Genomic DNA, 15656 nt, shown 5'->3' on the forward strand with positions numbered 1-15656 from the left:
TCCTGTGATGTCAACTCCAGCTAGTGCATCTTACTGTTTACAGCCAATTAGCACTTGAGAGAAGGAGAGCCGCTGTGGAGCTGATGGGAAACAAACCGAACAGAGCCGAACCAAAGATGTAAGAGCTGGGAAAGCGAGGACCCTCTGCCATTCCTGTCTCCATGGATACGGCCCGGAGCCCTCAGTTTTCTGTTGCTTTGATTGATGACTTGTCACTGGTGGATGACTACTGTCAATCACAGCTTAGATGACTGCCGATAGGTCCAGAGCGGTCAGGCAGGACGAATGACAGACGACATCATTACTGGCCTCACCACAGTGGCGTTTTTATTTTTTAAGAAAGAAATGAGCCTTTTTTTCCATTTCAGTCAGGCCCGAGAGTGAAACGGTGTTTTAAGATTGAGAAGATTTGACTATAACATTTATATAAGAGCAGAGTGACCGGTCGCAGTGAATCACGGCTCATATTTACTTCGCTCTTGTTCTGTTGTCAGCACTCATCCATCAGCGTGTTTACTGCTTGCTGTGTTTTGAAGTTCTGTCAAACTCTTTCTCTTTCTGGAACATTCTTACAGATATCTCAGCGACATTTATGTGAATAATTCGGACAGATGACACAAACTATACAGAGATCAAAACAATGCAGAAAAACTAAATCAAGAATGTCATGACACCCATTCATGTGGTAAACTTTTTGCGAGGGGATGCGAGGTCATTTCAGCATTCGTGGAGTTATTTTATTGTCAGTATTTTCTCAAACTATCCAGGAGATAATTCTAGACTGAATTATCTACTGCTATTTTACAGAGGCACCTGATATGATTAAATTCTCCAACCCAAATTGACATCTTAAAGTGTACAAGGAGAACAAATCATTCTGAAAATCTCTTTTGGCCACTGCTAAATGCCTTGGAGCTACTATTGGCCACTAATGACAATTTAGGTATTAGGCACAATGGAAATGAATAACATGAATAAAATTACATGACGGGCCATCACGGAGACTGGGAGCTTGTAAGAAAATACGTAGGAGAAAAAAATAAAACCTTACTGGGTTCATAGTCAAAATGTGCAATTTTGGAACAATCTCATAAGTCTTGGCCTTTTAACACATTTTGAGAAAGACAAGATGAAAAATATCTTTCACTGTCTAAAAGCACAATCCATTTAAACCGTATCTAATATCGGCCTCTGATTTCTCCATCCTAAGGCTCTTACAGTAACATTTTGACCGGGATTTACAGAAAATATCTAAGACTTTTCTAAGAAAATGTGAGCAAGAAAGAAAAAAGCAGTTCTCTGAATGGCTTTAAAGGGATAGCTACATTTACAGCTATTAGAGAAAGAGAAAGCAATAGGTGAAAAAGAGAGACCAAGAGGTTGCGACTGAAAGAGGGCATCCTTCGGAAGAGTGCTCCAGATGGCACGATCTCACCGCCGTGTGCGAGTCTGAGGTTCTAAATCCAAGAGAATAGTCATTCCTCTCTCGTCACGCACACATGATGCCTGTCAGCTGGTCTTGGTGCCGCCACAAAGCCCCCCGTTTATCCCCGACTGCACACCTGAATTCTCTTCCTCCATTTCACAGCTATGAAGAGGTAAATTATCAGGCATTGTGATAGAGCGCCTGCCTTAGCATAGGGGGCCTGAGAGACTGTAGGTTAGGCCTTGGTGAGCAGAGAGGGAGAATGACTCTCATTACCTTTAGAAAATGATAAGGGTTTAGGAGCCGCCCGTGAAATTCTCCTCCCGATACGACAGGTTTTCTTACTATTTATGAAAGAGCTTGTTGCGCTTTTGGAAAGGTCTGTGTCTTGCTCTGTGTGTGTGTGCGTTCACAGACTGTGAAGAGCTTTCACAAAGCATCAGATCTGTATGCAACACATGAATGATAAAAAAAAATCTGAAATTAATAAGACCGACCGACAGATGAAATATATAATCTCATGTGCGAGTACGGATGTGTGTGCGTGTTCATACTTCCTCCATTCAGCTAGGCATAAACCCTATCATCATATGATGTGAAAAACAGACTATTTTTAGGGCAAAAGCAGAGCCATCTGTCTGCACACCTCTCTTTTAATAATAATACTGATAATATGAGATTTTCACATTTTCGGAAGAATATTAGAGTGGTGCCTGCCCATGCAAAACCCACTGCTATAATGCTATAATGCTATGATGCTTAACAGTGTATTGAAATGCCCTGCTAGGTTGCTACGTTAGGCTGGATCATTTTTTGGGCCAATTCGAGACTCAATTCGAGACTCACTGTGCTCAAATCATTAACCTTAAAGGTCAGGTGTGTCATTTCTGTGCCAACAGATTCACCAAACACAAAGGCAAATATAATGACTGCATTCAAACAGGTTTTTCAAACATCCAACTTTGTGAAAGTGTTTAAACAGATGAAATCAGTTCTTACTGTACATTAACTGATTCACAAACGAATGATTCATTTAAACCAGTCATTTTAATGAATCATTATAAAGTCACGTGTTAAACAGATACTGAAACTGCAAAGTTTGGGCCCAGCTGTTTATCATTATATATATCATAATGTTTTGTAAAAGTAGAAGGTTGTCTATATAATTTATTAGCTGAGAGTATAACCAGAATAGACAATATATCTATAAGAGATATATCCAAATGAATCGAATTGAATCAAAATTTTAAATTGAATCAAAAATCTACGTAATCAGATCAAAAAACAGAATTAAATCAGGAAGTGCATCATCATCCTAGGGAGCATATATTCCACGCACTTCCTGTGAGATGCAGCAAGTGAGTCTATGAATAGTGCCCTCCACTGGTGTAGAGAGGATGTGCGCTCTCTGCCGTCGCTAACGCATGACTATGAATTCTGCACCGTGTCTCATCGGCCCAGAACAGAGCATGCTTTAACACACTCCCCACGGCGATAGAGAGAGACTGAGACAACAGAAGAAGGAAGAAGACAAATGTATCCAGAAAGAGGACTTCCCGCTGCCCTTCCAAGCTGGAAAAGGAGTGGCGCCGACTCAGGAATCTCATTATGTTGTAAATCCGTTAGATTATTAGTCATTTATCTGAAAGCTCTGTAAAAGGATTGAGACCAGCAGATAATGAGGCAAAGTGACAAATGACACTGCCCAACAGATTAATGCAGCAGTTCACTCAGAAAGGGGCATCTCTTGTTCTCTTTCAAAATACTAGCTTCCTACGAAGGCAGCATTTTAAGGAATCATAGGCTCATTCTTGATGGTAGGAATGTTGTGGAACAGACCGCACGACTGTTTGAGTGTGCATGTTAATAAAACTATATAAGAGCTTCCATAATGATGGCTATAGGATGAGACACTGCGTGTCAAATTAAAAGTGGGCTTCTCATCACCTGTTTCGTAATACCTGGTCATTAAAGTCCACTTTAATCACCCTACTAACCTAATCAAACATAAAGTCCTCTTCCATTTCTCTTTCCTCACCAAATCCGTCAGTAAATCCCACAGACCTGACTGACTGGCAGGGTTTCTCAGTCGTCTCGGAGCTGAGCTGTGGTTTATTATGGAGTCTAATCCACTGGGCTCATCTGTAGCTCAACGCTCCTCTGCTGGCATTAACAAACTTCCTCTGACTCACATTTCTAGCTCTTTTGTACATCTACGAAAGTTCGAGGAATGCTGATGCTGAACTAGCGTGAAAGGTGACAATACATGTGTTTTAAAACCTTGTAAGCTGCCTATCTGGACAACATTTTTTGGCACCCTGTATATGTTTATCCAATCAAACCGAATGTTTGAACTCACCTGAGATAGCTAAGTTGGGCACTCTTAGCCATCTAAGAAACCTATCTACAAGACTATGTAACTGGATCAGGTTTAATTAATTAATGTATAAATGAAAACAAACCAAAAAAGGTTTCTGTAAATGTTAGGTTTATGGGTAGGGGATAAATGTATATTATTATCTCAGTATAAAAACAATAGATGTCTTCACCATGATTAAAAATGTTTGCATGAGACATCTGCCCTTATCAGAGGCATAATGCAGTGTTTGCAGGAAACGATGATTCACAGAATCAACAGGCTTCAGGAAAGAAGCGACATTGTTGTTTTGTAGCAGAACAATATCTGCCATACAACACACTAAGATCGACCTAGCCAATCATTGGCTAAACAAACATTCGCTGAGCTTCAGCCTATCACAGCTAAGCTGTATTATCGCTAGGGATATGACGGCACAATAGATAAATATATAAATAAAATATTAAAATAAAATTATAAAAGCTTATAAAATATAACTTTAAATAAGCACAAAAACTGTAGCTAACACCAAACAAAAGCACACACTAATATTTAAATTAAATTTTCCCTCAGACACACACACACGTATCCCTCCCTTTCTGCCCAATTTCGGATGTTTAACCACCAGTGAAGCAGAAGACAGATGACAACTTCCCATCATAACTGATTTATGAAACGAATCCATCAATGTCCATCTTAAAAGAATCTCACTGCTAACGCACATACACAGAGCTTGGCTGACGAGAAATATCGCTGTCATTTGGGTATCACAGGGGGTCATGAAAAGTGCATTTATATGTGTATAGGGAGCGTGTCAGTGGAAGATGAAAGCTAGTAATATGAGCTGTGATTTTCTTGTCTCTGATGGTAACAAACACAGCAGTACTGAGATGTTGTGACTCTAATCACAACGTCTCATTAACAGACACAACATGCAATAATACATTTACACACAATTTTGAGATAAAAATACACCCCTCATTAAAGCACCTACAGTTTACATATATATGCAATAACACATTTATATACAGTATATACCATTATTGGAACCTCCTATCAACATCTATTGCTCAAAGCAGTTCAGCTGATGTTGAGCCATTTGTGTTTATACTTTTTGAGAATCAAGAATGCCTTACTTACAATCATGACTTTTATATGGAACTGAAATAAGATTTTTTTTAGATGAAGCTAGAATAACTGTATCATTACAATATCAGTTGATTTCCCACACAGCATCTTTCTGGAGAAAGTTGGTAAAAATCTGACACATCTTTCCTTAAAACCGCAGCGGGTGCTCAGGTCTGGTAGCTGGTCATAGTCATGGTTAAACAGGCTGTGCCCTGCGAGGCCCTGGGGGCTTCACAGATGGAAAATGCAATTACGTGTGCTGTGAACCCAGCCACTCTGTGTGCTAACTGGATTTACATTCAGGCCTTGATACTCCACTCCCGGTCGTCACAAACATATCAGAGCTGATTCTATCCAGACGACATCATTAGGCCTACAGGCACCAAACCCAGAAACCACATCACTAAAAACACCATAGAAAACAGATCTGGAAAGCCACACACACACACACACTGAACGAACAACACTCTACCTCTCACCTTTTATTGCAGGGACATATCATAGACTTTTATTGTTTTTTTTTAATGGTGAAGCGGATTATTATTTTTGTGCTACTAGTAGTACAGATAGATTTGCTAAAAAAAAAAAAACACTCCCTGTCTTCCATTGGTTGGTTAAACTCACACCATTGGTTGAGCAAATGTTGCTGTATCAGTCCACTCAAATGAGTTATGAGAACAACACAGCTTTGTTTACATGCTTTGGGGAATCAACCATGCAAAAGTCTTACTACTGCTGCATGTGTCGGAATTACTGTAATTACGAGGTAGTAACTTATAGCCTTTCAAAGCATCGGACTCAGAAGTGTTTAATTTCTATGGAAACTCTAGTCAAATCACCTTTATTTATATAGCGCTTTAAACAAAACACATTGCGTCAAAGCAACTGAACAACATTCATAAGAAATACATTGTGTCATTAATGCAAAAATCTAATAATGGGTCCACATGCAGCTTTGCTGATAATGACAGCAAAATACTTAAATTATAACATTAGTCCTGCTATATGCGCTCTTAAAGTTTTTAATGGAAAAACATGACGGATAGCATCAGCTAATAAAACAGTATATTAAATATGCAGCATTAAACTACACTTCAGCCTACATTTTAGAGACCTATTACAGTTACAGTAAAATCTTTTTACAAAATGTTTAAACTTTACAGTAGCTGCATTTCCATTTCCCACCTCAAATTGTGCAAATTAAAAATTGATAATTGGAAATACGCCTAATGGAAACACTTAATTTTGGAACAACTCCCATATATCGCTCATGTGAGGTTGTTTTTCAGGCAATTCGAAAAAGGAACAGGCTGTATCAAAAAAACTTTCATTACTTTAACCTCAAAGAAACACCTCATACGTGGCTGCTCTCAAACATAAGGGGTTGTCCTTGCCATTAATGCTTGGATGGATAACCCCTTATTTACACTGCACGTCTGGAGCACATTACAGCTCTGACAACGGCCACTCTAGTCAATACTTGTGTTAATACCAGCTGAAGCTGAGGATGGAGTTAGAAACTCAGAATTTTACGTGAAAGCAGGTAACTAGTTGGAAGCTCATTACTATGATTAATTTCAATATGCACTGAAAAAGATAAATACACTGATACAGAGTAACCCTAGCTCTATTTCTGAAGAAAATATCTGGCCAAAATGTTTTCCCAAAGTTCAATAAAACACTTGTTGCATGTGCTCTTCTACATGTCTGCTTGCAAACTGATATTTGTGTTCACTTCACAGTGAACGCTTTTAATCAAAATTTCAGCATTTCAGGAGAACTTCCTTTGCTCTCGTTGATTAAAATTCCTCAGAAAGTGTGCCAAACGCATCCAGAGGTCCTGAGTAATTCTATTCACTCAAACACAATGGGCTGCGGTCTAAGTAGGCCACTGCAATATTACAAGGAAATGTTCTCAAGATCCCGATGTCACACTGGAGGATTGGTGACGAATGCTGCATATGGGACTGCCATTAAACGGCAGCTCGTAATTGAAATTAAAGGTTGTCTTTATTAAACCTGTTCTGATGAAGTGGCAGATGCCTTATCCCACCTATGAATGCCCAGAGCTGATCTGCAATGAAAGAGTTTGACTTTGAGCTGTTTGGTTGGTGTGAGACATGCTTTAAATTATTAACACTTATACTACCTGCAGTTTCAACTTGCCCTATATGAATTATGAATATGCTGCAAGCATGAGAGTGTAGCGAAGCCACCGTCTCCAGTCCGCTTTGTGACATAGCTGTTATGAGAAACACAGACAGAAAATCTATTTAATCTCACTGAAAATAAAGAAAACGAGCATCGATCCTTTAGATTCAAATGAAGCCATCGAAGCAGCACTTGTCTTAAATTGCAGACAGAACGTTCTAGGGCAGGACAAAGCCCAGGCGTACACATTCACCGCAGCGTGTTTCACACAAAAGACTGATCCGAAGATCCGGTGTAAAATGACAGTAAACTGCCGGAGAGAAGAACACAACTTCCATTTGGATGGTACCGACAGAACAAAAGGCTTTAATGTGCCAAGACCAGCAATTTGTGTAACTCCATTGAGCTCTGAACCTCCCTGCCATTCATTTAATGCAGGAGGAACTATAGCGAAGGCCTCTGTCATTAGAGCTCCCAGCTGTCCCTCTGACCACACACACGCGCCTGATGCTGACATTGTCTAAGGTTACAATAAAAACACTTAGCCCTGAAAGAAAGGATGACAAACGTGGACAAAAAGCCAAGCGCAATAATTAGCTGCGAGCTCTGATAACTGTAATCTGCATCACTCTCAACAGACAGTCTAGCCCCTTTCCTTAAAAAGACGCATTTATCATGCTGTTTAAAATGATACAGGAAAATAGCCAGATTTAATTAGAGGGATAATCAGGGGATTAATTAGAAAGAGAGAGTAAGAGAGGGAGAGAGAAAGAAACAGAGAGCCTTCGAAGAAAAAAGTGATCAGTAAAGGTAATAAGTCACCTTATAATTTATAATACAAAGTAAAAGAATATCTCCAATTATTCTAATTCATCAGAAATATTTAAATTATTATTATTATTATCATTATTTACTTAGTTATCATCCAAGTGTACAACCTTTATAATGTATGAATTATCTTATAAAAACAAACTAAAATGTCACTTTTTACTTCAAAGCAAGAATAGAATTTCCAACTGTATTTCTTGTTGTCAGTCACTTACACAGCCACAATAAAGTGCAACAGTGGCCGCCAACTTTTTCACCATACTTGATTGTCAACTTTTTCACCATTCTTGGTTGTCAAAGTCATTTTCCCATAGGGATTTTTTCTTAGTTCAAGAGTTATAAGTCATTCAACCAACCTAAATCCAACATAATCCAATATAAATCAAAACTATACTGTATCCTTTTGGTTTAAAGACACTTATTGTGTATATAGATCATTTGCTTGTTTTGATTCTCTGATTTGGGGAGATTTTCTTTTGGAAAAATCAGGGGTGTTGAAGTATTTCACAAATAATTCCAATGTTAAACAATTATTCATTTTTTAATCATTATAATTATTGTACCATCATCCTTGTAGCTCACAGAAGATCTTTAAAGCTTTTCAAATTATCTTTAAACATCAATTCCTCTACAGAGAAAATGAATTGGATTTGTACATCCCATCTGTTATGTAATATAAAACAATATATTAGATGACAGCCATAGAGAATTATGGTTGACTTAATTAAAAATTACATAAAGTAAAGTCCACTGCAGTGGACATCATGCTTCAGACGGCTCATGCAGTATAACCAGGACATCAACAGGCCTGGTTTCATGGGAAGAGTGATCAGTGCTGTACTTAGAGCTGACCTCAGCAATGACTCAATGTGGGGGAATATGGGCTCTCGAACCCCAGCACGTTCAGCCTATCGGCCATAAATCACAAACATAACCCAGACCTCCTCCGCTCCCAAACACTATACTTCCCTGCCTCCAAACCTCTCTCATTCCTTCCCTCTATCTCTTTCTCTACCTGCTTTTACGGATGGACCAGCAGGAGATTATCAACCTAGTGTTTTTGTTTTTCTGCTCATTTCTCCCACAGGGAATTTGTATGACAGTGTGTGCTCATGATTGTTCTAGCATCCACTAAACTTGAGATGTTACAGGTTAATCCAAAAATGTTGCATGTTCTCGTTTATTAAACCTATAATTTTCCTTATGTGTACACTAAATTCAGTCACGGTGTATCATGCAGGATTTTCAAGCAGCCTCCAAGCTTTAACATAACAGAGACCACAAATGTAATACCTTTTAAGACTTTAAGACTCTTACCATACATTTTAAGACCTCTTTGCCACTCCAAGTTTAACTGGTTACATTGGTGACACTTTAACTTACATTTACTATATACTGTCTGTAAGATAGCACAACTAAACAGTCTTTGTGATAACTCCTTATCAATGCAACATAATTCAGAAGGGTGGGAACGAAGCACAAGACAATTAACTGAGGGACTAACCCAATGCAACCCAAGAAACAAGAATTAGACCAATAAAAAAACAATTGACAACACTTACTGAAGAGGGAAAATAAAGCTCTCCAAGCTAACGGGCAATGAGTTTACATGGTATATTCAAAAGATGTATTTGTAACATCAACTCTTATAACTGTCTGCAAACCATAGCTCTTTTGTGGACTGTCAGTACTGCAACTGATCAAGTATGATTGATCATGGAAGGTAAAATAATGATCACAAATATTACATCATTTTAACTGTGCATCATGTGCCAGTAAAAAAAATAAATAAAAAAAAAAATAGATTTATACATCATCTGTAAGCTGAATAAACAAGCTTTTGATATCCATTGATATATTGCTTATTAGGATCAGACAATATTTTGGCTGAGATACAACTATTTGAAAAGCTGGAATCTGAGGGTGCAAAAAAAATCAAAATAATGAGAAAATCGCCTTTGAATTTGTCCAAATGAATTCTTAGCAATGCATATTACTAATCAAAAATTAAGTTTTGATATATTAACAGTAGGAAATTTACAAAATATCTTCATGGAACATGATCTTTACTTAATATCCTAATGATGTTTGGCATAAAAGAAAAATTTGTTAATTTTGACCCATACAATGTTTTTTTGGCTATTGCTAAAAACATACCCCAGCGACTTAAGACTGGTTTTGTGGTCCAGGGTCATGTTTAGAATATTTAGTTTTATTTTATGGTAGAAGGCAAATGTAATCTATGCAATATTTAAAACCTTTAATCCACAGGGAACAATCAACCTAAGGTAACAGTTTAAAAAAAAAAGCAGCCCAATTCCATGGAAAAAACATCAACCGTGCATCCAACACAAGCTGCAGGAGTCCGATTTGACAGATCACGGGTCAAGAGTAAGGAGAGATAACTGACTGCTCCTCAACAGATCCTGAGCTCATTGACAAATATCTTATATCGTTCCCTTTACACAGTGTGTGTGCGATCGCAAAATCAAAAGTGAAAGTAAACTGCGACTGCGAGCGCTCATTAGTGATTTGCTCAAAGTGATTTCAATACCCCACATATTGATAGCGGCTATCTGATGCACAAAATTATATACGATATTAGTTTGTTTGTGGGAGTGGTCAAAAAAGTTGTGAGAGCAGATGGAAGCAGGTGGTAATGGTCAGAAATTCAGTTAGAGTGAGATCAAGTAACATGCCCCATGCTATCACGGAGTGCCGTAACAGATGACGTCTATAAATAAACTACACAGAACCCCACTATTCGGAAAAATACACATAATGAAAAGATTATACCAAATTTAATAGAAAATTCCATTTAAGACTTTTTAATACTTTTTAAGGGCCTTATTTTTTTCTAAATTGATTTATCAACTTTTACTACTTTTTAAGACCCTGCAAACACCCTGGAATATATCACAAATGTGACACAAACGAAAACAAAAAATGTGTGTGAGAGAGGGAGTTTAAGGGACATGAAAGAGAAATTGGTAAATAGTTTAAGTGGTACAGGTTTTGTGTGTGTGTATGCAAGCATTGAGCAGATGCACCAGGCCCGACCACAAAAACAGTCATGAGAATTTCTGCTTTTTGTTATCAGTCATAAATATTAATGCAGACATCTCAACCACAGAGCTAGAGACAAACCACGAGAGTGAGACTGAGACTGAAAGAAACAAGCCCAAAAATGGCATGTCTCTCTGTTATTCATAGCAAAACAAACAAAAGTGTAAACACAGAGATGAAAACCAAGTCTGTTAGAGATCTGAATTCGTGGAAATATTAAAACTATCACATATTTAAAACAGTTCACTGAGTAACTGATTCCGAGTTTATTCAAGGAAAGATTAAATCAGAATCATTCAACTTGTGAATCTGTGATTCATTGGATTTTGTGCTAGTGATGCAAGAAGCGTTGTGTTACATCACAGATCATGAAATTTTAAAGCAAACTGGAATAAATCTTTTAGAATGCATGTGTGTGCTAGGGTTGAGTGATGTCTACCAAATTGTTATCGGATGATGTCTACAATGAAACATTGTGATGGACAATGACATTGGGGTTGGGGGTTGGATCTCGAAAGTGAAAGTAAAATGAGAGCGCGCAATCAAAAGCGGTTTCAAAAGCAGCTTCCTGATGCCTGCAATATATATACATTATACTTTAGACCCAACGATAAGAAAAAGTATTGAAATAGATTTTTTTTTTATTTCATCTCGCTCCCATCTCATAGGCTATTTATTCCCTTTAGGATTTCTGTAGTACACTTCATTTCCTTTCCGAACACGGAACTGTGATGCGGCTGATTGCGGGAGAGGGTCTAGGTGGGGGGGTTTTGTGAGGAATCACGAAATATCAGCTTAATATTGCAATGTCTGTCAGCTATAGACTATATATATATGCAATATCTGTCAGCTGTCGACGATTGGCCCAACCCTAGTGTGTGCTGGGTGGGGGGGTGGTTTTGGGTTAGCAGTAGAATTACAGGTGGGATGAGAGAATGCATGTTCACTAAATAGCTTCTAAATATATGCATGATTCCCCAGTAGATGTGATCCCCTGATGTTTGGTACTAAACAGATACCAGGCGACAACTCTCTAACTGGGCTAATAGGCTAATTGCAACAGGGTAAGATTATTCATTGGCAAAGCACCACAGGTCCAACTCTGGTATTTATTCACGTCAAAGAAAACATCTTTCCTTTCCCTTAAGACTCGAGTCGATGTTCATGGCCTAGTTTTAAACCACACTTTCAATTAAATTATGTTTACAGCATTGCTAAAGTTGGTGAGAGTGACCCAAAGAACCTAGTTTCTAGTTTAACATCTATGTTGATGACAACACAGTGAATCTGGATCCACTGAGAAATATGCGTGGGCAAATCTTATGCCCTCACGTGAAATTTCTAGATTTTCCCTGCAATAATACATCTGACTGTAAATGTGAAATTAACTTTATCTGACAGTGTGTCCAAACACAACTAACTTTTGCAGACTAGGCAATTCATAAGCTGTGTCCTGCCAATGTGATTGTCTAGCTCCACCTTAGCTGTGCCTTCAATCCCAGTATACCATCCACTAACCCTCACTGCTAGTGAACTGAATTTTACTGAATGAGATTTCAGATTTATAGCCATTGCTATAAATCTCGACATTGGCTGAGTGTCCGCTTTCAGGTCTGAGTGTGGCATTACATTACAGCAGCTTTGTATTGAAGTAAAAGGATTTGTGGGTAAAAATGTCATCTTGAATTTGCCACAATATTCGGACAAAGTATTGTAATACTTTGTAAGTATATTTGTGTGAGAGGTAGCTGGGAGCCTTAAATCCTGCTAAGTGCAGTCTGGAGTGTATTTAAGGTTGTATAAAAGAGTGGAGAACCTCATCTTGGGTTCAGAGGTCAAAGGTTAAAACACCTAATAGTCAACATAAACAACCTTTTAAGTGCTATTTTGACTTGTGCAGCAGACTTGATACTTTTCACTGAATGATAAACAGTGTATACCACAACACAGGCGGCCTAAAACACTGTGTTGGGTAATATTCAAAGCATTATTTATGCCTCAAGAAATAAAAGCCTGAGCTGCAAACCTGATGACAGGTTATCTGAGTAAGGGTGTTTTTACAGCACTAAGTGCATGCAGTGTTTTTCTGATTTTGAGATTTATAAGCTTCAGCAGTGCTAAAGATATCCAGGATGGAGCCTATCTACTCCATTACAGCGATTGGGCCATTATGTGTGTATTTTGGACACACACATGTGTAAAAGTCCAATCCACCAATCCATCACATGTAACTTTTTATAATGTAAAGTGTCCCTCTCTTTGGCTGCCCCTCTCAGGCTGTAATTACAGTAAGTGAAACCCCTAAATTCTGGTATAATTTTATTTCTCCTTCTTTCCCGGCCCCTGAGTGCTGTGTAAATCGTGATGCATTTCGGGCAAATGGTAGCAGTGACTCACCTGGGACTCTGACATCACATACAAGAAATGCTGATCAGATGAGAAGGCCATGTCTCGTAGAATCGGCCCATTGTCGACCACCTGGATGGTTTCGTATTGTAAAGCACCATAGGTGGGACCATCCACTCGAATCTGAAAGGAGAGAATAAATTGTGTTACTCAACCATTAATAAGCTACTAAAGCATGAAAGAGACAGAGTAAAGCAGAGGGGAAGGGGAAAGAGTTGTTCAGTTGTTAGACAGCTGTAGGGGACGTTACGTGCCATAAATCGCAGGTTCAGCAGAGAGCTGTAACATCCTCACACAGTTGGACTGCAGTGACGGAGGTCTCATGACTATATTTGAACATCTGTTGTTGCTGACGCAAAAGTGCACACTCACACTCTGTTCCCATCTTGATATAACCCTAGCCTCCCTCCAGACTACATCTTCCAATCAAACACTTAGTAAAGGGCCCTGTGAGAACTTAAGTCTTTATACCTGCCATTAAACATTACAATGCACCTGATAACCCATTAAAACAGAATGAATCAGCAATTTCCTTTCCCTTTTTGATACTAAACAGTTTAGGAGATATCAAGTCCATTCCCATCGGAATCAACCACTTTATATTTGAGTTTATGGCCCGGAATCCCATCAGACCACAAGTACTGTCAACCTAAGATCACCTTACCACAAGAGACGTCTAAAATTATTTTGTGCCACCACTTCAAAAAGTCCCTGGCTGAGACTCAGTGATGTTTCAACTGCTCCCTTTGGCTTTGTGTTCTCACTTTCTCTGGGGCTTTTTCTTTTGTATGCTGAGGGTCACAAGCAAAAACCAAAAAAGAGGTCCAACAAAAGAAGAGAACAGAAGGAAAGGGGCAGAAGAAAGCAAAAACCCTTCACACGAGCCAAAGGCTTATTCAGCAAGAGGGTTATCTAATCTCCCTGATCAAGGGCTGGTTAATTTGGTTGGGATTGGGTTTCGGCCAGGAAGAGCTGCAGTGTTTGGGATGGCAGCGTGTGGACAGTGTAAGAATGAAGTGCAGGGCGATTTGCAAAGCCTCGGTCGAGTCCCAAGAGATATACATGACGTGGTCCAACAGATCACTGGAGGGATGGGGTGAAGCAGATGGGCATTATCACAACCATACCTAAACAAATTAGCCACAGGGGATGACTATTAGCATTAGCATGGTCATGCTATTGGATTGGGGAGAAAAAAGGAGAGTATGATCGAAGATAGAGGAGGAAAATTAAAACATGTCTTAATCAACATGCTAATATACATGACAGAATACATAGGGACATAGGACTGTTAAAAGTCCCACTTTAAACTCAAGCAGCAAGTAAATCAGGTTTTATTAATGGTTGAAATATTCTGGTTGTATAGAATTTTTTTTTTTCTTTGTCAGACTATAAACTGGTGAATTCCAGTTGAACAAATTGAACTAAAGCCTTGAACAAAACAATATAATTGTCTCCCTTTCATTTCAATATCAATAAAGTGGATTAAACTCTTTAAAACCTGATCGGATTACACTGTTAATCTGTGTATCATATAATCATTTGGATTTAACTTAATTTCAAACCCACGACTGACACGATTTCAACAGTTCTCTCATATTCAATGTCACACTCTCTCTGTGTTTGAAATGCCTCAGATTTTGAAATAAAAAAATATATATTTATATTGAAAAAGGAATTCTATGTCGCATTACAGTAACACTTGGTTGCAGACTGTGTATTCTTGGAATAGATGAGCTTTATTTTTGGAGTAGAATAAGCCTGCACATTTCTGCTCTGTGTATCGTGTGCTGTGGGACCTCAGGTGTGCAGCCAATCCCCCTAGTGGTCATGGACTGTAACAACAGTGGCCAGTCATATGAGACACACTACAGTATATGAGGATAGAGTAGTGGTTAAATGTGGTCAGGAATAACAAAAAAACATTGATGTTTAACAGCTCTTTTTCATCATTTACACCAAGGTCAGTGTGTTGTGCTTAATAAAAGTGCTTTATTGTATATATATTTTTAATTTAGTATAAAAATTAAAAGGATGATGAAGTTACGGTCACATCATTGTTCATTTGAGATATAGAGCACAGGTTAAAGCATCACACTGTCAAAGGGCAGTATAGCAGAGACAGCAGGCTAACTCTAGTTAAGATCAGCTAAGCGAAGAGCAAACAGAAGGAGAGGTGATGAATGCAGCCGTAACCACAGGAGCTCTGCAGCCTCATAATGTGGGCAGGACTCTACCCAGCATCCATGGAAACTGCAATTTCCTCTGGCTCAAAACAACTTGATCTTAAGCCCT

General features: G+C 38.6%; 1 protein-coding gene across 2 annotated transcripts in view; it reads right to left on the reverse strand.

Moving 5' to 3' along the window:
* Positions 1 to 15656, reverse strand: part of LOC113060741 (plexin-A4) — a 214922-nt gene that overhangs the window by 75760 nt on the left and 123506 nt on the right. For both annotated transcript variants that reach the window (XM_026229904.1, XM_026229895.1), the window contains one exon: positions 13353 to 13484. In XM_026229904.1, coding sequence (XP_026085689.1) covers positions 13353 to 13484 — 132 coding nt within the window. The remainder of the gene's footprint in view (positions 1 to 13352; positions 13485 to 15656) is intronic.

This window comes from Carassius auratus, chromosome 4 (assembly GCF_003368295.1).
Source record: "Carassius auratus strain Wakin chromosome 4, ASM336829v1, whole genome shotgun sequence".
Lineage (NCBI taxonomy): Eukaryota > Metazoa > Chordata > Actinopteri > Cypriniformes > Cyprinidae > Carassius > Carassius auratus.